General features: G+C 35.7%; 1 protein-coding gene across 2 annotated transcripts in view; it reads right to left on the bottom strand.

Annotated features, from left to right (window-relative positions):
- Nucleotides 1–25,084, bottom strand: part of LOC115441493 (neurogenic protein big brain) — a 161,546-nt gene that overhangs the window by 73,486 nt on the left and 62,976 nt on the right. Inside the window, exons 1-2 of one of the 2 annotated variants that reach the window (XM_037442815.1) lie at nucleotides 24,127–24,651; nucleotides 12,233–12,359 (exon numbers count right to left, since the gene is read on the bottom strand). The exons of the other annotated variant lie outside the window; for it this stretch is intronic. Of the exons in view, the coding sequence (XP_037298712.1) occupies nucleotides 12,233–12,359; nucleotides 24,127–24,457 (458 nt within the window). The 5' untranslated portion in view covers nucleotides 24,458–24,651. Of the gene's footprint in view, nucleotides 1–12,232; nucleotides 12,360–24,126; nucleotides 24,652–25,084 lie in introns of those variants that run through there. 2 annotated transcript variants of the gene reach the window in all.

The following is a 25,084-nucleotide window of genomic DNA, read 5'->3' as shown; positions in this document are numbered from 1 at the left end:
TGTGACTCCCTTCCCCCCCTCTTCTCCCTACTCCGCAACCGTTGTAAACGATTTATTTCTGAATGTTTATTTTTGTTATCTCTAATTGTACGGCGCTACGGTTCAATTTGTTTTGTGGAATAAAAGTATTTTCCGGGGTTAAAGGAAACAGGTGTATGAAACTCAGTTAATTATTGTCAATTAATTGTGTTATTATAGCCTTGTCTCGCGGCTTGGCTCACGTGATAGACGTTTCCGGGATAAAGGTCCCGCTATATATTTTCCCTAGATAGGAAGTATCTGGCCTATATCCTTCCAAGGTCTCAAGCTTTCTCGATATAAAATTTCATCGTAATTCATTGGGTAGTTTTTGAGTTTATCACATTCAGACAAGTAGACAAATGCGGCGGAGGACTTTGCTTATAATATATTTTTAAGAAACTTTTAAGAGGAACAATTCCCTCATACATTACTGTTGTGTAACTTTAATCGTTAACGCAGCGCACGCAACGATAACTTTTAAAAGGAATTTTCTCCGTTTTTGCAACCTTTTTCATTAATACTCCGTTCCTATTGGTAATAGCGTGATGGTATATGGCCTTCCTCGATAAATCGGCTATCCAACAATAAAATATTTTTTCAATTCGTTTCCCTGAGGTTAACGCGATGAAATAGGTAAACAAACAAACTCTTCATCTATACTATTATATAAAGCTGAAGAGTTTGTTTGTTTGTTTGTTTGTTTGTTTGAACGCGCTAATCTCAGGAACTACCGGTCCTATCCGAAAAATTCTTTTTGCATTGGATAGCCCTTTGTTCGTGGAGTGCTATAGGCTATATATCATCACGCTATACCCAATAGGAGCGGAGCAGTAATGGCTGATCTCAGGAACTACCGGTCCAAACTGAAAAATTCTTTTTGCGTTGGATAGTACTTAGTTCGTGGAATACTATAGGCTATATATCATCACGCTATACCCAATAGGAGCGGAGCAGTAATGGCTAATCTCAGGAACTACCGATTCGAAGTGAAAAATTCTTTTTGTGTTGAATAGTCCTTTGTTTGTTGGAGTGCTCAAAGTTATATATCATCACGCTATGACCAATAGGAGCGGAGCAGTAATGGCTAATCTCAGGAACTTACGGTTTCAACTGAAAAATTCGTTTTGTGTTGGATAGCCCTTTATTTGTGGACCGCTATAGGCTATATATCATCACGCTATGGCCAATAGGAGCGGAGAGTAATGGCTAATCTCAGGAACTACCGGTTTGAACTGAAAAAATCTTTTTATGTTGGATAGCCCTTTGTTCCTGGAGTGCTATAGGCTATATAAAATCACGTTATGACCAATAGGAGCTGAGCAGTAATGAAACATGTTGCAAAAACGGGGAAAATTATTAGTTTTGAGAGCTTCCGTTGCCTGCGCTGCGTAAACGGTTAAAGTTATGCAACAATGATGTATGACGGGATTGTTCCACTTAAAAGTTCTAAAAATATATTATAAAACAAAGTCCCCCGCTGCATCTGTCTGCCTGAACGTGTTAAACTCAAAAACTACCCAACGTATTAAGATGAAATTTGGTATGGAGACAGTTTGAGACCCTGGGAAGAACATAGGCTCCCGGGAAACTACTACTTTTATAACGGAAAACTTTAGCCTGAAAAACTTTATAACGCGGGCGGAGCCGCGGGCAAAAGCTAGTCTTTATATAAATATAGTTAGTATAGATTAATAATATCAAAACTTGTGTCTAAATCTAATACTTGTTTTTCAGGCTACCTTTCCTTTACAGTAATTTATTTGCCGGCAAGTATTAAGGGCTAACTTTAAAATGGAAAAAATATACTTCACGATGATATTTTAGTGAAAATATATATCCCATGTTCTGTACTCTGAGTCTTCCATTCCTACGGTCTCCAGTTAACGAAGAAAATATTTCTCGCAAGCCAAACCGTGTACAAAAGCTAGTCAAATAAAATCTGATCTCTATTTTAAAAACTTACGAAAAACATGTTCCAAAATAGCGAGTGGAAAATATGAAGCCACGCTAACATGAAGTATCGAAGGTAAAAGGATCCATTGTGTGGTCGTAACAGCTCCATCCATCACTGTCTCGCCCGTACTCAACTTCAAGGAATGCCAACAATTAACAAAGAAAAATACTCTCAACAGACAATAGCAAATTAGGTCTTATGTAATGGGTTTAGCAATCATTTTAATCCGTCAGTAATGTAGTCTATTAAATTTTTTGAGGTAAGACAATGATAGTACAGGGATTCGTTAAAAATATATATATATGGGAACGACATAGAGAGCCCACTGCAGCTGATGGTAAGCATAATAAGTTGCAGATACATTGTCGACTGACGAGAGGTGATTATCACTCGTCAGTTGACACAATTATGCCGGCCCGTTTGAACCATATATGTATACACAGGCTGACCCCGGAACACGATACACTTACATAAGCCACTATAGCAGATATTAAAACCTTCGATGTTCGAAGTCGCCAGTTAGTCATTAACCGGTTGATTGATTGGTGATATCTTTATGAAAGTATTTCTATTAAATAAGTGGAAGGTCTTTTTATTTTGATAAAATTCGTTTCTCTTCCTGACAATGTTATAATTGATGAAAAATAGCGAAGCTGATTCCCCGGGAAATGTAATCTTTATCGCGGAAAAATTGTCAACCGTACATCTGTTTTGAATATTGCGCCATATTTCTGCAACAGTAAATAAACAGGATAAATTGTCCTTCTACCCTCTCAATGCGCAGCGCCAGTGACACGTTCCATTTTATTACTCACATTTCTGGAATATTGCGACGGGATATGTCAGATTTTATGTTTAAAATATTCCAAACCCGCCACGGCTTATCCCGGATTATAGTTCCGTTCCACACAGACTCAAATGCAAAAACACTAGTACTAGTTAAATAATATAAAAAAATCATCCATATATATGTATCGGTAGAATATGCCAATGAAAAAAATTATATTGAGTACTTTTTATGTTTTAACCATATTATTTTAGATTTTCACATTTGATTTTACGTAAATAAATATAAATATGTATGATATATTATTATAACAATGATTAATCGATCCATGATCAGGTTTTACATCCTAAAAATGACTCAGTCGCAGCTCGGAGTCAAGAAGTTGGCGGTGTGTACCTCAGAAAACACGTAAAGAAGTTGGATCCTGGGCCTGATCTTTCTCCGGCCATGTGTGATTGCCGTCCCACAGTACTATAAGAGTGAAGGAACAGAGAGTGCACCTGAGTATTGCGCACACACTTGTGCATTATAATATCTCTTGCGTACCTGGCTGATCTTCGTTAAAATTGGCCACTGTGGCCGAAATTCGGCTAGGAGGGATTTATTCACCCTAATATATCTCGGTCAAACGTAGCATCCAACGCCTCTATCTTCAGGTAGAAATAGTAGTAGTAACTTTGCAAGTAACATTTACAGTAGTTTGCTAACTCCAGCGCGATGGTATAACTGTTGAAGAACTGCAGTGTGAAATAGCATCTGAGTAGGCCGGCATGATTGTGTCGAATGGCATGAGATAGCCATCTGTTGCCATTCGACACTCTTTCTGGACGGCATCACGCTTACCATCGGGTGCTGCATCTCTAACGTGCTCATTTACTAAACAAGGATTTTCTGTTACATTTCCTATATTAAAAGTTCCGGCTNCCTAAGTCCAAAAGATTTTATAATAAGAATCAAGTATGATTTTAAATTGCACAGATAAGATGGCTTCTATCTCACATCCTTTATTTAGTTTTATTACCACAAGCACATTATATTTCCAAAAGCATTCTTGGAGACAGCGTGTCATACCTCCAGAGAATTCTTCAGATTTCATATTTAATCTACCTTTAACGACCTGTTTATTTTCCATCTAGAACATTCGTTCATCGTTCGCGTTCAACAATACTATATACCGTTACTTAGATTATAAAAAAACACGTAATACATTCGACCTATATCTAGACTGAGAAAAATAAACGGAAAAACCCAATTAGTCTCCCTCCAGCAAATTAAGTGACTCTTAATTTTCAAACACCGCCCTATCCTCTTATAACTTCGCCTTGATCGATCAACAATATTATTATTAATATACCAAGAGCCTCTTTCACAAGTTTCAGGTAATTTTTCCTAAGCACTTATCCTTACTTACCTAATGAAATTGTAGGTACACGTTTTATTGCCATTTATTTGGGAGCATAGATTAATGTGAGTTGTTTATTTAGTTGTTAAACAAACCCTTAATCTCCTATTGGGTAAAACTATCGTAAAATTTCTAAGGGTTAAAAATATTAGATCATAATCCATCGCGCTGGTCCCATATAGGTTTGTTAATTACTAAAGTCTCAACTGTTACATGGTAGGTCACTTTCAGATGAAGTTAACTTGGGTCCCAAGTTGTTTCTACACCCAAAATGAACTCAATATTTTGATGGTTACGTCTCTATTAACTATTATACTACTCAACTGGATTGGATTTGTAAATAGGCCGTGTACGCCGCGGCCTATGGGCGACAGCCTTTTAGGGGCGGCAGATTTCAGAGGGCGCTCACTCGATTTAATTAATCCTTCGTTTATTTAACTTTAGTGCCTTCCATAATACAAACAAATGGAAAATTATTAAGCTTTTTAGAAACCTACATACATACATACTTAAGCCTACCTACATGGGGCGGCGGAAATAAAGTGGCCTGCACTCATAAAAAATATAAATCCGGCACTCCTCAATTGAACTAAAAAATATATATTAGTAACATAAAACTGAATTCCTGAGTAAGAAAGGCAATACTTTATTTTCAATTATCAATTTTACCATAAATTTAAATTTAACTCCAACAAAATCTAAATATTTAATAAACAAATTAATATCATCAAAATATCTCCACATCGTTCCACTTTGTGCACAAGTATGATACCAACCGGCTTCCTTTAAGAGTTTCTTAATTTAAAATTACTGCCCTTATCCCCTCGCAATAAGGCCTTACCATTTCTGTCTCAACACGTGTGCTGACACGCACGTGCATCCAAGGCAGCTGTCACGCTGACGTGTTAAGGCCCAGAATGGGACTGGTAACATCTGCCGAGTTCACTGCACCGGGTAAGACATGCGAGTTATTCTGGCGGCTTATTTCGCTGTTTTAATTATCACGTGATGTGGTTTTCTGTTAATCTTATTGACTTTCGTGGGTATAATTAATACATTCAGAAGTTATGAGTATGGCGTTCTTCCGCGTTTTTATCAGCTGCATGAAAGGACAATCATAGTTTTCTAATATTTTTATTCTTAGTATCCGTGTTAATATAAAAAAATATTTTCGACTGCCTCGGTCACATAGTTGTATTCCGGTACGACTGCAGTGCTGAGGTCTCGGGCTCAATTCCCGGGTCGGGCAAATTTATAATTTACGTACTTTTACTCAGTATCAGCCCGGAGTTTGAAATTGTGGCCAATATGGCGAGCGACTCGCCCCCTACCGCATCATGGGACTGAATACACACGGCGGGAAGTGGGTGTACTAGTTGCGCCTCTGCCTACCCTTTCGGAGATAAAAGGCGTGAGCGTATATTTTTAAATACTTCACGAATTTGCGACATAATAATTTTCAATATTGTCTAATGTATTACAGGCATGAATTACAATTCAACAATGCGCAAAACAAAAACACTTTCTCATTTCATATCGCAATGACCCGCGTTCATCCTAGAGAAAATAAATTCTGCCCTGAGGATAAAAACAATCGAATGAGAGAGCGCACGCAACAATAGTCCACACTCAATGTTATTTTAAGTTCCGTTGTAAAATTGAAAAACACGGTCTGAAGCAAAGGTAACACGAACACAAGTATTGTACAGTAGTATTTTTACTTTATTATGTAATGGGACCAAGGCGGAATGGTATACATTAAAACTTCAGTATAGATAATTAATTCATTTCGGCTAGAGTTAAAGCTAAATCCTCATAGTTTAATATAAAAATGGAAAAGTCTTGATGCTGTGTATGTATATAGCAAATTTAAAAAAAAAAATTGTTTGCGGAGCCGTGGGCAAAACCTAACTAAGGAAACTATATGTATAATGCTTGTTACGTATGCAACAAGCTTCGATGTTAAAAGTTAGCAAAACCAGTTCTAAACGCATCCGACAAATTAAATGTTTTCTTAATATCAAAGCAATACAAGTTAGCTGCATTACTACATAACATTATTTTCATCATGCAACTTACTATTTGTTTTTGGAAATATCGCCCTAACAGTCATATGGCCAGTACTAAGTTGAAATCACGGGTTCGGATTTAAGTTCACGAGAACCAGTAATTTCTACTTATCTCAAATAATATAGTAAAAATATCTCAAGGGCATCTTTAAAAGGAAAAAGGTGAAATCAAATTATGAGTTAAATTATTCTGTACAAAAACCCATTTTAACCGACTTCAAAAGGAGGAGGTTCTCAATCCGATACGTATTTTTTCTTACACAAATACGCACAAATACAAGAAACAGTACATCGGAGATCCCACTCTGACCGACTCATTCAAAATAAACAAAATTGGCTACAGAATTCTTCCACTTAAAAACGGGATATCTACATAACTAGCTGCGTAGTCCAAATTCCTAAGCATATATAAACTGCTAATTAATGTTTGGACCTCATTATGGCAGTTGTGATGGCGTCATCCGGATTCCAGAACCAGTTTTGGGCGGTGTCGAAGGGGAAGGGAAATTGTTATCGGCCCAAAATTCCGTTTGATATATTATAATTTTTTTGCAAAACACATTGGTTGGCTCATAAGCTTATGATGGCCCTTTTTCAATTAAATTTAATTTATAGTAGGTTTTATTACTAAGGATCTTATAAATAAATCAATCTCACTTTTGAGTAGGATCTCAAGTAGACAAGAATCCCCTAGGATTCTTGTCTACTTGAGATGTCTACTATATTCTTATCTACTTGAGATGTCTACTATATTCTTGTCTACTTGAAAAAACCCAAATATCACTTTGCCTGACCTATCAGGCAAAGTGATATTTGGGTTTTTTCTACTCAGTACCAGCCCGGAGTCTGAAATTTGTGCTCGATATAGCAAAAGGCTCGCCCCCTATAACATCATGGGACAGAACACACTTGACGAAAAGTGGATGCTCTGGTTGCGCCTCTGTGTACCCCTTCGGGGATAAATGCGTGATATTGTATGTGTCTCAAGTAGATATTATGTTTTGAGTTGTGATAACAGCTTGTTCTCCGTTGAGTCGGCGTCGTTTAATAAACAACACTCAGCTGTCAAAATCCGTCATGCTATGCTATGACTTAACACCATACCATTTGACATGTTGTTTATTATATAGCGATCTTGAGATGATGACTTTAATGTGACAGCATCTCAGCTAATATCGCACTCCTGTGACTTTTAAAAAAAATTCAAATCAATAAAGTAATTTTGACCCACCATTGTATACTTAATTAATTATAAATCATATCACATACACCTATAGGCTACTTTCGAGCTCCAATTTGATACAATGGGCTTTATTATTTACCTTACACAAACAGGACGTCAAACTTCATGGTATTGTTATATTAAAGGCTCGCGTTAGAATACATTCTGGTGCATTCCTTTGTTTATTTCTGCTGCCGAATACGCATTATTCATGCATTTTTGTTTTGATATGAACATTGTAACTGGTGACTGCTACCAATTACTGAACAAGGAACTCATTCCTTGTTCAGTAATTGGTAGCAGTCAGAATGTCGACTTTATGCGTGCACGACAAAGTCGACATTCTATTGGACCCCACTGCACCTGATGGTAAGTGGAGTGAGGTGTAATAGGATGTCGACTGACGAGAGATGATTGCCCCTCGGTAGTCGACATAATTATGCCGGCCTGTTGGAACCAGATATACACGGGCGGATTCCGGAACGCGATACACTTACGTGCTCTATGGGGGATTTCAATGCCTTGTGTACAGTGGTCGCTATCCGGGCGGATATAAAACATATCCTACCACCATCAAAAGTAGTAAGTACCTACCAATATTATAAATGCAAATGTGTTGTGAAGATATTTGAATGTTAAAAGCAAACGCAGAAAATGCTGAAGGAATATTTGACACACATTCTATACGTCCATGTCCTGGCTTGACATACAGCCACATTTTTGTCCCGCCAATTTGCTCCTATGACAATAGTGTAGATTTAATCTGATTTAAAATAGATGCTGCTAGCGTCACAGAGATGCAACTATGGATTGCTACAGTGACTTTTGTACTAGGAGAGGCTGTTCACGATGTAACCACGAGGCGCTCCTACTCATAACACTGAGCGTAATGCCATCCAATGCTTTGCTTCAAAGTGGCTTCGTGCGTATCAGGCGACCAACTTGTCCGTTGAATAAAAAAACATTGTCACAATAGGTATCTAAAGGCACATTGCTATTTACTCAATGTGCGCCAACATTGTCCTTTGTTGGATGCATGTTGATTTTTTCGCACAGACATGCACAATCGACGTCAGCCGACTAACCGCCCACGTTACTCGCTTGACATTTAAACCATTGCTTTACATGTGCAGGCGATATTCAGCTCTACTTGCATGAGTGGTTTTATGTTAAATGCTTGCTAAGATATTGTTGGTTTATAATCTTCACGTACTATATAGTAATTATTTATACTGTATGGGAAAAAAATGAAAATATACGCGCGATTCGGAATCAGAACTTAGGTGAGATTGCATTGGAACATATAAGATCCGTGAACTATACACTGGTATAACCCTGCCTACTCCCAACAAACATTAGCTTATATTCGTAACGCGTAATACCTTTCTCCAAAATGATCCAATACCCAAAATATTTATGAATTCAGGCATGAAAAATGTGTAAAATTTTATCTGTAGCATAAAAAATCAATCCGTGATATGCACATAGATTTAATATGAAACACTTCTTTTTTGCTACAAATAAAATCGATAGATGCTCTACGTGGTTTATTCAGCTTAACGTCACAAATATGTAGCAACCCATTGCATCCTGAAAGACACTTGGATTTACAAGTTATTTCACGTCATATCCACGTGATATCATGTTTTAATATTAATATTCGTGTGCTATTAAAATAATTCTAGCTAAATGTAGCTTAAACATTGTTTCTGTTTCGCACAATTCTTCTTTGTCTTATAAAACAGATATATATTTTATTCCTCTGACTAGCCGATGTGGTTTTATGGCTCTCAAACATCTCAGATTGAATACAATTTTAATAACACAATCCAATTATTGAAAATACTACTTCACAAAACTGCCATATATTTCCCCCAAACCTCCTATAGTTACAATAATAATACCCAACATAAATTACGGCATCACCTGCATTGTATTTTTTGCTTCGCACAAACTCGAATCCTGCACGCTCAGGTAGAGAGCTCAGGTTGTTAGTGGCAAAAAATGTCGCATTGTAATGTACTATAGAGAAAGCTTTGTTCAAATCACAATGGAGGCAGGTAGATAGCGAAGTTCACAGATGTGTCTTTAGTTTACGTATAGGTGCAGTTCGCATTGGATTGATTTTGCGATCACAAATATTTTTAAGGCCATTTTCACAAGCTTCTAGTACATTTTATGAGGACCCTATAGATTTCTACAGTTATTAAGGCTCTTTGTATTTTATAAGTGATCAGTGGTGTCTCTAAACGACGCGAGGCCCCAAGCGAAAGCAAAAAAATGTTCGCTATTTTTAACAGTTTCATCAGTAAGATCGTAAAAATGGTTCTCCAAGGCACCATGCAGGGCCTCTGTAAGCGCGAACCTCCAGGCGGTTGCCTGGTTCGCTTCCCGCAAAACCGCGTCTGTAAGTGATGTCTTGTGATCAACAGAAGTATTCTTTATTTAACTAGGTTTTGCTCGCGGTTTCGTCAACGTAAAAGTAATTTTCCGGGATAGAAACCCTTCCCAGGGTCTTAAACTATCTTCATACCAAATTTCATAAAAATCCGTTCAGTACATTTTGAGAAAATCGATAACATACTGGCATACGGAAAAGGGGACTTTGTTTTATATAATAAGTATAGATTAGACACAATATAAAGAGATTATTATTTGACATATACGCAATCATATAAAATTATAGGCCGATGTAAAAGTACCCTGTGTACCTTTACTTTCCCAAGAGCGATATCGCATTTACATAGAACAGTCAACATCCGAATTGAGTGTTGGTTCTAATCTATCAATATATCAGTTTAAAGTAAACACGTCTGTCCGTGTGACATTATCGATGGAGCAAGTCCCAACTGATTATATTTACAGAATAAGTTAACATAGATAGCCGACGCTTAGTCGCACTGCCGTTAGTTGATTTTCAATATGGAGATCACTTAATGATACCATTTTATCATCAAAGTCTATCTAACTTTTAAATTATCAGTGCGAAATTTTGTAATAATATATTAATGTTAGTTAGAAGTAAACTGCTGTAACAGCAGTACACTGCTGGACATAAGCCTCTCCTAAGATACGCCACAGAGCCCGATCTGCCGCTTTATACCTCTATTTGTTTGCCCTCTAAGAAGAAGTAAACGCATTTGGTGAATGCTTGAAAGATATTTGGCACTTAGATAAACCATGTATTCGATTAATAGATGCTATAAAGGGCAAAATATTTTTTTATTAAAGAAAGGTCTGTGATGCAAATAAAGTCGCGAGCGATGCCTAATTTACTAGACGTAATACAATTTAAATGAAACAAACAATACATTTTGATTGAACCAGTATAACCAGCCAGACTTTACATAAGCCTGTAAACACGAATTGAAATATTTCAGCACGTTTTATAAAAACTTTTTATATCGCACCGCTTCGTGATGTTTTCCAATGTAGGAGCGCCACAAGAAACGCTCCTAGATTGATGAACTTAAGAACTATTTATTTGCGACTTGTGCAAGTTATTCGTTAACTATTTATCCCAACTCAAGCAATGTTTTAAAACTAGATTGTTTGTAGTGGAAGCTGGATAATTTATTTCCCGGGAAGACAAATATGTAGCTCATAGAGGCATTAGCGTGATGAAAATACTTCCATTTGATTTATTAAAGGGTATTATTTTTTATCTTCATTAAAATCTCTTTCGAATTCATATCTAAGCGACAAATATACCGAAAATGAGTTATACATTTGGAACCGTCACACGCTTGTCGTTTGATCTACGTTTTGTAGCTCTAGGACATTTTTAAATATCATAAGACTATATTTTATAAAGTAAATAGTTGAATTTTTATGAATTTTCTTATAAAAATCAAAATTTTAAATTGTTCTATGCAAGTTAACGTATTGTCGCTTAGATATAATTGCTTTTCAAGCGTCAATATTTTGATTCCCGCCCATATTACTACATAATGGTATAAGTAAAAACTTTAAATGTTTGTTAATAGTATATATCTGCATAGCAAAAAATATCATGAATATATGGTGGCAATTTTCGATGAATTATCGTATCTGCCCGCGCATCTCTCTGTGGGACGTGAATAATTAATGCTCGCAATAAATAATTGGATGCTGAGACAAAACACGATTAATCGTTGCTTTTTGTTATTTTATCGTGAATAAGACTGATTATTTTGTTTGATTATTTCATTAATTTGACGTGATTATTGTCTTATTTGACTTATAGGAAGTATTTTCCTTGATCATCAGCAAAACAACATTAGCGGCTAATAACCACATCATCGACTAGGTTTAGATTAAGAACGCTTAATATATATTACAAGTGGCATACTTAAAATGAAATCAATAATTATTGTCTAAATAAGTAAGCAATTTTTTTTTTCACAAAAAGAAGTTTTGAATTTGTTCAACTACTTTTGTGGCCAGCTGTACAATATTTTTACTAAGTACCTACTAAGAAACTCTGTTTCTCTGACACCTGTAAAATGCACAGTTGCATATTTACACATTTACATTTCCATTGATCCGATACAAGTTTGTAAGCGTGTTCGTACCTGTTTCAACATGTTCTCAAACTCATGTATATAAAAAATGTTCCATTTTTTATCTCATCTGATGCCCTATATCGTTTAGATATTATAGAAGAAGAAAAATCAAAGAAGAAGAAGAAGAATCCATGAAATCCTGATTTTTAGACTTCAAGATAGCAACCTAATTAATATATTCTTTTTATAATTAGTATGGATAAATAAATTTATTAAGCTATTAATCGACTTACCCATATATGGCAGCGGCGCCGGCGATGGCCCCGCCACACTGCGCAGCGACGTACAGAGCCGCACGCAGCGGCGACACTCGCCTGCGTACGCACAGCGCTGCCGAAACCGCCGGATTCACGTGAGCACCTGTATAATACAACATTATGAGAAATACGGATATGATCAGCATCATTATTCGGAGCCGGCATACATATGGTAAATAAGCCGACCACATTCAGGGATGTCTCGTTAATGGCAATATTAACATAATATAGCATAAAAGCGAAACCGTGATACCAATTCGGAGTGGAACGATCTACCGGGACGAATGTCTGCAAGTTCAAAACCCGAAAGGGCACGCAGCTCTGTATTTTTTAAAGTTATGTGTGTGTGTGTTCTTTGCGAGTTATCGCTTGCTTTAACGACGAAGGAATCATGAGGAAACCTGCATACCTGAGAAGTTTTCTATTAAAACTTTGAATGTATGAGAAGTCTGCCAATCCGCAGTAGGCCAGCGAGGTGGAGTAAGGCCTAATCCCTCTCAGTAGTATAGCAGACCTGTGCGCAGCAATGGGACGGTACATAATACAGGCCTGACAGTATTATGCTTTTACCCTACTCAACGGTAGAAGTATACGCCACTACATTTCGCCAGGTAGTTAGATACAGAAGCAAGTCTACTGCTATTTACCGGTCACAACTACAGATTCTGAATTGATACAGAGCCGTAAATCCAGTACATTATCATTATCATCATTATCAGCCGTTTGACGTCCACTGGACAGCAGCAGAACTGAACATGGGCTTCCCCCAAAGATTTCCAGATCGCCCTATTGTAAGCGGCCCGCATCCAGCGACCTCCTTCGACTTTTATGAAGTACATTATAATAAGTGTTATTCGCAAACTAAATTCGCAGTACAATCAGATAACCGTGCAAAAAAGACAAACAAGACACGGAACCCTCAAATTAGACGAGAAAACAAGCCGTAAATTAAATTACAAAATAACCCTTCTCAAGTTAAAGCAAAAAGTTACAAAATTAATTGCAAAAGCACAAATCACGTTGGACCTTAACTCAAAACGTGCCGGTTGTCAAGGCAAGCCGGGTTTTTGCGAACGAGAGTATTCGGGGCTCGTACGTACTACATTAATCTGTCCCATATATTTGAAGCCATCTGTTGCCAGCATACAGTGGAACTATAGTTGACTTGTCTAGATTGTGGCAAACTTAGTTGGTTTTAGACGATCGTCTGTAGTTATTTACGTTGACTTTAGGTATTATTGTAGAGTAATGAATTGAATTAAGGCCCTCCCCGAGCAAATTGCTTTAAGCATTCGTTCCATGCTTTTACGATGCATGAGTTACATGCTAAATTGTGCAAAGATTTTCAAATAAATTCTTTAAAAAAAAAAATTTATCTACTAAAATGTTCCTTATTAATTGTCTAACAATGATGATTATCATCAGCCAGTTGCAGTCCACTGCTGGACATACATAGGCTTTTTCAAAGATACGCTACAGAGCCCGATCTGCTGCTTTATGCATCTAGTTACTGCCGACAATCTTGTGTAAATCGTCCCGCCTTCTGGCGAGACAATTCTAACAGTGTTGGTTTCGAATTAAAATTATGTGTACTTTAGGAGAAGAGGCAGGGTAAATTTTATTGATATTTTTATTACTAAATTAATGCCACAATATCCAGATTATAAAACAAATAAACAATCAAAGCGGATATAACATATTGTAGATTATTTTTTTACACGTTTCCTACGTTTCGTATAAATAGCTTCTAAACATAAGATTTTAAATAGATATCTTTTAAAAAATACGTTTAGCGCGCCATTTTACTATTGAGAGAATAGCTCTTCATCGCATCAAGAATTAATTTCCCATTCTAATACATGATGTAGCCTTCTATTATTAAAAGATTTTCCAGAATCGTCAATAGTATACTTAATTTCTTTATTAACAATATGAAAAAGATATAAATATCCCATAGATTGTGCAATCAAAATGGACGGCAGCTTCCCAACGCCTTAACTCTACATTTATCCCTAGGGCATTCTAAAAATATTAAAAAAGTTTGCACCGACCACTCACAGGATACTTTGTGAAGTGTTATACTTATACCGACAGCCTGGGGCCTATAAAACTGGGCAAAATTATAGGAGGGGGCACCTTGGGTAATTTTTTAAGAGCTAGAGGTTTATTATACTTAATATTTTTCTGTCGTTAATGTTAAAAGCTGTTTTTATAGTTTTAGGTAAGTGAGCCATCTGATGTTTAATATTTCGAAGAATAATGCAAGTGCTATTACTATGTTATACAGGGTCGTTTTGATATTGCGTTATTTAACAAAACCACAAAACGTCAGGGAGCCCTATTCCTTCTATGAAGGCATATCCGTCTTTTTGCAATAACGGGCTTTTTAATCGAAGGAATGGCCTTTTAGGTAAATAGTTGATTTTTTGACTCTCTTACTTATATGGCTATCAAATCTGCCTTTCGAATAGAACGCCCGTAATTGCAAAGATTCTCTCCTATGAACGGAATAGCCCCCTAATCTTACGTATCTTCTTGAAAATAACACTATACAATAAGTTATTCAAAGCCTTCATTATAGTAAACAAATAATAAAACAAAATTTTAATTTGACACGCCCTAATGTTCCTATCACAACTCTAAAAGAATTCGTCACAGTAACAACATCACATATAGACAAAAATACACGGACACGCGCCATATTCGCACTAAATAACAAAATTATAAAAAAGTCTGAAAAATAAAATATTCGTTACTCATGGATGATTTTTGGCACAATAGTTATGAGAAATAACGAGGTGTTCTCGTATGTGGTTCCAATGATTTACGCAATATCAAATTAATGAACCTATACATTAATTGGAGAGAACGAGATGAATTGTTTACAGTAAACCATATTAAAAAAATGTAGAGCTTTATTAATATTATACCTGGATACTAAAAAATATATCCTTAAAAGAAAATTAAATATAAATACTAGGTTTGAAGCGTAAATGGAAAAGTAACGGAGGGCAAAAAATCCTTTACCCTAATCCAGTGGATTCACGTCTGTCTCAATATTGGATGGAGTTGTAAAATTGTATTCAATAATGCTTACAAAAACGTACAAGCATAATGCCATTGGTAGTTATCAATGGTAGGTTTCTCATATGTGAGAGTCCGCTTGGGTAGGTAACAACCACCGCAATGTCTATTTCTGCCGCCAAGCAGCAGTGTGTAGTCAGTGTTGCGTTCCGATTTGAAGGACATTGTAGCCAGTGTAACTACTGGACATAATAAGACTTAACATCTCATGTCTTAGGATGGCGAGCGCAGTAGAATACCAAACAATATTTTGTATTTCAAGGTTTATTGTATTCCAACGATGGTATTTCTGCTGCTTATCGGTGGTCGTATGGCTTACCATCAGGCGAACGGCAAGCTCGTCTTGTATCTCAAAACAATTTTTAAAAAATGTTAATAATTATTTAAAACAGGTAGCTGCAATACGGCGAGATCCATACAAAGCACATTCCTTAAACTAATTTCCCTACAATACTTTTTTGGCTGATTGTACAATACCTACTAATATTAAAAAAAGGTAAGTTTTGCATTATGAATCTTTAACATGTTCGATTCTGAAAATTCCTTTATTACCATTAATTTCTTGATTTCTGACCCATTATTACAATTGTGAGTAACCATTTAATATCTACGACATGTATATCATATTGTCGATAATTCGACGTCACAATGATCTATAACAAAAAATAGATAACGTATATGAGAGCTATGCCATTCCAAACACGATGGTTAACATAAAATATTTAAAGTGTTATTTCAAACATCTGTATGAAATCTATAATAAAGAGTGCTCAGTTATTTTAGTTGCGCGGTACAGTCAATAAATGGTTAATTAATTTTCGACTGACCAAATGCGAATTTAATATAAGTTAACGTTAATTTAAAAGGTAGGGATTGTGAAAATTAAAAAAATAAAGAAATAAACATACCAAAAACTTATTTGTTATTATTTAAGAATAACCTTTACACATTTTATGATGACGACTTAAAAACCGCATTGGTCTAAAACCCGTAAGAAAAAAACGTTTGAAATGTTTAGAGTCCTTAAATTTTCCAAACGCTCTTCTAGTTTCAACAGTCTAAAACTAGGTCAAACAAGTCGAAGGAGCTCTGTAACCCAAACTGTTGACAGGCCAGGAGTTGGGACTATTTATTGAGTTAGTTCTACATTGTAATAATGTAACAAATCTTCATTAACATCTACTGAAAAACAGTAAAAGGAGTTCAACTGACATTATTCGGTTTCTAAGCCTGAGTTAGCTGAAGGCACATTGTGATTAAAAACAAAGACGCATAAGGAAGAATTAAGAATACAATCCAAATTCAATAAAAAGAAAGACTTATACACAGCACAAGGGTATAAGATGAAAACGTGCAAAGAAATACCAAATCCGAATATCCAAATCCCACGTGACTTCGTGCTGTCTACATCCAAACCAATAACACCTAATGCACCGAAATTTAATTAAGTTTCTTGAAAACACATGCCCCTACCTGCAAGCAATGTTCAGAATAATAATCCAGAGATAAAATCAGTATTCGCGATGGATAAAGCAACCGTGACGGGAATGCTCCGGGAGCGCGCGTAAATCGACAATATGGCGGCCAGATAATCATTTGGTGTGTTATTTGGTAACGGAGATTCCGGCGATTTAAATTGTTGCGGTTGCAATTAAAATAAATTGTTTTCCATTACGGTTCATTTGATAGTTATGTTGCTATGTTCATTAGTAACAATTCCAGTTCTTTTCTTTATAAGTTAATTAAATTATATAACAGCGGATCTGTTCAATATAGAAAACAAAAGAAAAAACGACATCGCCTAAAAATAGTTTATTTTTTAAGTATAAAATCTAATTATCTACAAATGAATAACCGGAAAAAGTCTCAAAGAGCCGTCTCGGCGATATAAAGAGTCAGAATTAAAATACATCAATGTAAAAGGTTCGTTTGACTGTGAGAGGCACTTCTTGGGAGTGCAGATGAGGTCTGACATAAAAACATATCGTCGCGTAGGTGAAATCGAAGGAATGATGTCCCTTTACCATTTAAGGATTCGGTTGCTTTTTGTTGTATATGTTAAGCCGGTAGGTCTTTTTTTATATAATTAACAATGGGTTCTTATATTTACGCTGGCAATGATCAGACAAAACTAATAGTCATTTGTACTTGTGTGTTCTCATGAGTATTTAAATGTGTATTTAAGAACAAGGAAAGAAGGAAGATGGGTGTCTGCTATTAAGTGATTTCTAGTTGAAAAGGAAATATCGATTTCCCTTTTACCTTTGAAGGCGAAACATGAATATTTGTGGAAAGGTTACAAGTTTACTAGGGTCTGCTTCGTAGTGGTCATTATTGCTCATTAATTCTATCAAATTATATTGTATTGATGTTGAATATTGAACGTATACTGACAGCCGCTTAATAACAAAGAAAATCAGCTATTGATGTCATTATATTATTACGAAATATATAAGCATAATAACAGTTTTGTTGTTAATGAAAATAACTGAAGGCTTTTGGCAAGAACTCTTATAATACTGTCTAGGTACAGTCTAAAGAAAAAATCAACAGAAAAACGCGAGATGAGAGCTTATATTTGCATAGTTATATTCATAATGCTATCGTGTAAAGAATTTTTAATAATATTTTAATAAACAAAACTCCATTGGTGTGAAAATTTTAATTTAAGACTGGAATATTCACGAGCAAGTGTGCCAGTAAAGTCGCGAAACAGGGCAAAAAAAACTTGATGTGCTACTTGAGAGGGAAATTCGCAACTGAGAATACGCCTTGGATTTTTAAAACGAATAACCAAACGGTCAAGTTCCTAATGTCTCTAATAGCAAGACAGAATATTTAAAATTAGAATTTCTTCCAATATCGATATAAATCCTATATTCTGACTGGCCTAGGAAACGTCTACCGTAAACAAGATAAGTGTACCATGCAGTCACTTGCAGCATCAAGTGAATTGCAATAGAAAACTGCGCCACAACAATGTTGCAACTATATGAGATTCAGTCGCTAAAGTATTATGATGTTTTTTAACATTACGATGGCATAACTTATGGCCCATTACATTGACCTTAAAGAAAATTATACAACTTGGGTGTAACAACTCTATATACTTTTAAACACCTGTCAAAATTGTTGAGCGACTGACGTGACAAAGGGGATTGCGTATTGTTACTCAGTTATTGTGGCAACTTAACAATGATTTGTAATAAAATCGAAAGAGATGACTCAAATTAAAAAATAAATGGTGGAGCTCTGCTTAAAGCAGTTTTGTCTGTACGAGCTGACTTGTACCTACTTGTAATAACGTAAAAAGTACTTAGCGGCATTGGCTCTTCACACCAATTTTGAAATAGTCAAGTCAGTTCACAAATCAATACGACAGCTTTATTTCGTCAATCAATCAATCAATCAAATCAGCCCGTCTTTACCCACTACTAGGTATAGGCCTCCAATATATCACAACATTCTTTCGGATTCTATGCGAGCCTTATCCAATGCTTGCCAGCACACCTCGCGATATCTTACCATCGGTCTGTGCCATCAGGCTGGTGTTTCTCTCTCTCTCTCTCTGACCGTTTCTCGGGTACGATTCGGTGACTGTCTTGGTCTACTTGTCGTCGTCCTGTCAGCCAAGTGTCTCACCCCTCTCCACTTCAGATTGGCGATGCGTATGCCTCCATCTTTAACTTTTGTGCGACGTCGAAATTCTAGATTTGGCTCACGATTTACCAAGTAGACACCTAGCATGTGCCTTTCGATCGCTCGTTTTGCTTTGCTCGTTTGGGTATGCGTGCTCATTAATTGTACCATCAATTCTATCATATAATTAATTATTAAGGACCAATTTTTTGCCAGTATATCAGTATCATACAATTCGGTCTATACTTTCTATCAACCACAAGCAAGGAGTGTATGGTTTCCGTAGTAGCTCCACGCATATATCTAACACGAACATTAGTCGGCACGACCGGAACCGTACCTCAGTTGCATGGTTTTTTCCGATAAGTAAGAGTACCTTATATCTTTACTTTTCTCATCTGTTATTTTAATCTTTATATCCTTTCTTTAAAGGTTGATTACTTCAGTACTGTAGGAGTTAATGGGCACCGATGATTCACTTACTTTTTTTCTATAACTAGGCTTTAAAAATACGAAATTTCTATATTTTCGGTCGCGCATTCTGGATTGCGTAGCCTGTTTGGACGTTGACACTTCGAGGCGCCGCATTCAAAGTTTATAATAGTTCTCATATTTTGAGATTCTTTACTCGAGGGCTTGATCGTTGACTTTTACTTGCGAAGAATATAAAAGAACGTGCTATTTATTTGTTAACATTCATTTGTGTACGATTTATTACTATTTCATGAATTCGCTTGTCAAGTTTTACAATCGTATTAAATCGGCTATGAAGTAATACATCATTTGTTAGAAAAGGATATTATTTGTATTATAAGTACTAGGAAAAATATTGCTCTTACAACAATCAAAGCTATGTTATATGTCGTATTTTATAATAGCAACCATGCTATTGCCTATATCTTTTTTTTCTTCCCAATTCTCATTCTTTTCTATGAAAGTCGACCAACCCACGAAGAGAAATAATTAGAATGTTAAAGAATAACTAATTAATAAATAACTTAAATGTGTTTATATTAAAAGTAAAAGGCATTTAGGAACATCGCTATATGAATATAGAGTCAACGGAGGCAAAAAATTCCGGTCCCCCACTGTCTAAAATAGCATACGATGACACCTGCCTACTGCCCGAGTGCCGGAACTCGTCAGAATTCTCTACAATTAGATTTTAAATTCTATGGAATTTGAGTCCCAATTTTACCGGTATTCTGACAATTGTACATATATACCACTATGGTTGTTACTGCATTTGATGTCTTTAGGGCTCATATTTCAATCATCAGATAAAACGCACTCTTAATAAAATAATGACCTATTTCAAAATTGTTAATTTTTGACCGTCGTCGGAAAACTAATTTTTGTTTGCTAACTTTTTTTTGAAGTTGCTATAAAATTGAGTTTATTAAAGATAGTTAAAAAATGAAACTTATAGCATGAAAAAAAGGGAAAAACTAAAAGGTCGCAAACAGGAATTGGTTGTTTGACGATTCCCACAAATTGGCAATTTTGAAATGGGTCATTATTTTGTTAAGAGTGCGAAATGTTATCTATGACATAATATAACCTGACTCAATAAGAGTGTGTGTGCTTTATTTCTTAGGTAAATTTTATCTGGTGAATGAATTTGAACTGATAACTAACGTTTGCCTGCGGTTTCGCTCGTGTGAAAAAGGTTTTCCTGGATAAATATTTTCTCGGGTTAAAAGTACCCTATAGCACTCAGGGGTAATGTAGCTTCGTATTAGTGATTTTTTTTTCAAAATCATTTTAATAATTCCTGACATCAGTGCGTTCGAACAAACTAAGTCTTAATCTTTATATATTAGTATACATTGAAAAATCAAAATTAAGGGTAATAAAAAAATATAGATAGGAAAACTATGCTTGCGAATTCGAAGCATATCGCCCTAATACGCCGTAAATTTTACTAAGGCATACGATAAGTAATAAAATTTATATGGGTATTAGTTTAAATGAGTTCATTATTGCTAACTCGATCTTTCTTAATCCGCTTTATTACACTTGACATAAAATAATAGAGATGTTACGATTACTATAGGTATTCTATCGATATTTTACTCGATTTCACTTTTATTTTTTATAAGAATATTATCATCTTCCCTTATCTACGGTTAGCTTTGACTTATTTTACGGTCAATTTCCTGTCAGACGCCAACCCTCTTCAGGATTACTTAGTGGATATCCGCCAGTCGATTTACAACACACTCGAAATGTATTTCTAAATCTTATACTTTGTCGCAATATTTTGAACATACAGATACAATTCTTTTATACCATGTAGTTAAGAATATAGGTATAAAAAAAATATCGATCTGACTACTCGAACTGAAATTAGGGATGTCCACCCATTAAAGCAAATTACCGCGCGGTCCAATTCAAAAATTCACCACGCGGATGTAATGTGAGAATTAGCCGATTGTGAAAGGATATTACTATGATATTAATTTAAAATGTCATTGTCCAGCCATTGTAAAGGGAGCAAAGGGTGAAGGGCGCAGCACGTGTTGTCATAATGCCGCCTTAATGACCCTTGATAATTCACGTGTCTTTTATAGTTTGTTAGAGGAGGCGTGATCATGGGTCTAGGTGTACAGTTTTATATTTTTAGATTATAATCTTTTTAAAAGGCCCACCTACGATTAAATACCTACTTTCTAATACTACCTACATTTGTGTATTTTTATATGATTAGGTAATGCTCTAATAATTTGATATGAGTAGTAGACTTTAATCATGCTTTACACGTCAATCATGGCAAATATTTAAAATTGTTCGTATTAACAATTTAAATGTGAACAGCATTATACGACGAATTTGCATTAAACTTTCTACACCTTTGCACATTAAAAAATAAATCAAAATGGATAGAAAAACACAAATACCAACATGATAAAATACCATAAACAACTGTAATTTAAAATTCGAAGAATTTTTTAACAGCATAAAATCATAAGGCGCGCTGGTGTTACGGTCGTCGAAATTTAAAAAAAAAACCCGCTCCACAAAAAAGCGTGTAATTTGTGTGCACATCTGCAACTCGTAAGTGAATCGAACGCGACCGCCACAGGCGAACCGTTTTGAGAGGAAAAAATAAAATTATATGTTGAGTAACATTGTTAAAAAAGACACCGATTTTACTACATAAGAATAAGCTGTGTCTTATTAAATCAGCAAGTGTGGGAGCAGGTGGCATTTTGTAACAAAAGTGTTGCAATAATTAGTAACAGCAGATGACCAGACAGCTGAAAAACGCCAACTGTTTCGATTTCATTCTCTGTAGAAAATATTGATGTTTATAAGTTAAATAAAACAAAAACAGAACTAACAAAAACGTATTGACAGGCGCTCTTTTACGAGAAGATTTCAATTTAAGGTAACTTCATAGGTACTTTTGAAATCTTCAGAGCCCCATTAGCATAATATTCCAAAGTACTTACTAAAGAAATTCTTCCAGTCAGATAATACCTAACATATATTAATAAAAAAAAACTAATAAATCGGGAAGCGAAACTATTTAAAACGGTATCAAAAGAATTGCTACCAGTATTTATAAATGATTAATTCGGTTCATCATCATAGCACCTGACAGGAAATGTAAAAAAATGTTTTACAATCACGTAAAAAGTCAGTGGAATGTGAAAGGTAACTTCCAATTACGCCCTAATATCGTTTGAAGGAATTACTTAACAAGATTCTTGGGGTCGGTTGGATTTTTTCATAACCTAAAATATAAAAGGTAAAAAATATCCCCGACCTTTTGGCTAATCCGTGTTTAGCGCGAAACACGAACCTTGCAAATAAAACGATAGCTCGTACTGCATACTTATTTTTATTTATTTATAGGAATTATAATCTCTATAGTCTATGGTATTGAATAAATGGGTATAATGTTTAATGTAAAGATATACTTATCTTTATATACATATAATCTAGAGAAAAGTAATTTGGTAATACGGCTGTATTTTACGATGGCGTTGATCCGTTTCATCCATTTGGTTTGCCAAATAAAAGTTTAGCATACTCAGGGAAGCTATAATTTTATAAGCTATTGAAATTAGATTCGTCTACAATAATTAAGTTTTTCATATCTCACGTTGATTAAATCAATAACAACTAAATATCTGCAAACAAAACTGCTTTTATTAATGTTTATTGCTTTTTATGTTAGGTCATATAAACTACAATGATGGTAGAGACCTCTTTATGTTTCATGGTAGAAACAAATATATATTCACTATGCTATCACCAAAGTATCGTTATTCTGCAAATGACCTTACAGTAGGCGATCAGCTCTATGCAATAATATTTACAGTGATGAGGATTATGTTGCCAACCAACAAGAAAAGCAATGGAGATTTCTTTGGCGCCTTACACCAAAAATCTCAGTAACTAAACAAAAAGTAAAAATTATAAGTAATATTAACTGTGTATACAACATAGCTCTTCATTTTAAAAAAATCACAAGTAAGTAATAAGTACTTTAAACAAAAGTAAGCATTCATTATAAACAAAAAACCATAGACAACCGCGTACCCTTTTTATTATAACTGTTCTTCTCAGAGGCGGTCTCAAGTTCCCACAGTAATGGCCTGTCTTTATTTTATTTTTACTGTCGAGTGCTATTTTAGGACCTTCGCTATTATTTTACTACCCATAACGCAGGGAGCTTTTGATTACGTGAAAACGTGTTTACGTTGGATATTGGGACCCTTTATAAGAGCATAGATAATATATTTTAGCTGCGAGTGATTAATTACTTTGCTCTCATTATGATTTTTTTGAATTTGGAAGGTCGTTTTAATGTTGTCAGTTATGTAGTATAAACGATTATTTATCATATTTTTCCATCTGTGTTCGGGCAGCGTAGGTGCGTAACTCGAAGGTCATAAGTTCAAATCATGTGCCGATGAATTGTGTTTGTCTGTAAAACACGATTTTTACAGAGTTGGAACTGTTGCTAATTTGAGAACAAGCCGGCTTATTATATATCCATAACATTGGTTAAATTTTATCGCATCAAATTTAAGACGGTAAATTAGACTTTCTTATTTGCCAATTAAAACTAAAAACATAACGATATACTGTACAGTGAAACATAATCCAATAAATCATTCCACATAAAAACTCACCAGATATATTAGCAAAACACATAGTGAGCGTGGCTATGGCACAGCCGGAAGCGAGAGCGGTGGACAAAAGCACCGCGGAGGCGGAAGCGCCCACGCCCGCTCCGCCCGCCGCCCCGCACACTATGAACACGTACAGAAAGGACGCGGCGCATTCAGCCACCACGGCCTTCCACAACGAAAGAGTCCGCACTTCCAGCCTAGCAGGCACCCGGCCAGATAAAACATCACTGTTCGAACCACCATCCCGCCTCAAACATTCCAATTTCTCAAACAAAGTCACTATGTGGTGTTCCAAATTGTCATCCGGTATGTTAAATGTTTGTTCACCCATTTTGAAATACGAAAATCAATTTTAGTCTCTATGCATTTCTGTTATTTATTTATTTTTTAAACGTTTCTATTTTTGAAAATTGAATTGCGCGCGTAAACTCGTCTGCGTAAAGTGGCGCGGAGCACCCACGCGAAACAACCGGCCGACTCGCAGTGCCGGCGAGCGAATGAATGAACGGCGATTGAATGAGCGGGGGTGGCTCACATGTGCGACTCCGGCCCCGCCACTTGTTACACCCCGGCCCCCGCACGGACCTGCACTGCACAGCGAGGGTATCATCAGATGGCCAACCACCCCAACAATAGCGTTTAATTGGATTAAAGTTATTGCTTCACTTTTTATTTGTTTTGTGTGGTCGAGATTGCATAGTCGTTATCTAACATGTGTTCATTTTTAAATAAAACTGCATAGTTTCGCAATATGGATGCTGTGTGTTATTTTGTTTATGTCTACATTCTAAAAATGCCATTCTATCTACATCAGGTATCAGGCAAAGCAATTTTTTTGGAGGCTAATTCCTCTACTGGTGCCTTTAATCATGTTACGGAGTGTTGAAGTCAGTCTATAAATTAGGTACTAAATACTAATTTCCATATAAATAGAATTTACCGAGGAATTTTGGATATA

The sequence above is a fragment of the Manduca sexta genome, chromosome 25 (assembly GCF_014839805.1).
Source record: "Manduca sexta isolate Smith_Timp_Sample1 chromosome 25, JHU_Msex_v1.0, whole genome shotgun sequence".
Taxonomy (NCBI): Eukaryota; Metazoa; Arthropoda; class Insecta; order Lepidoptera; family Sphingidae; genus Manduca; species Manduca sexta.
This window is presented reverse-complemented; position numbering and strand designations above follow the sequence as displayed.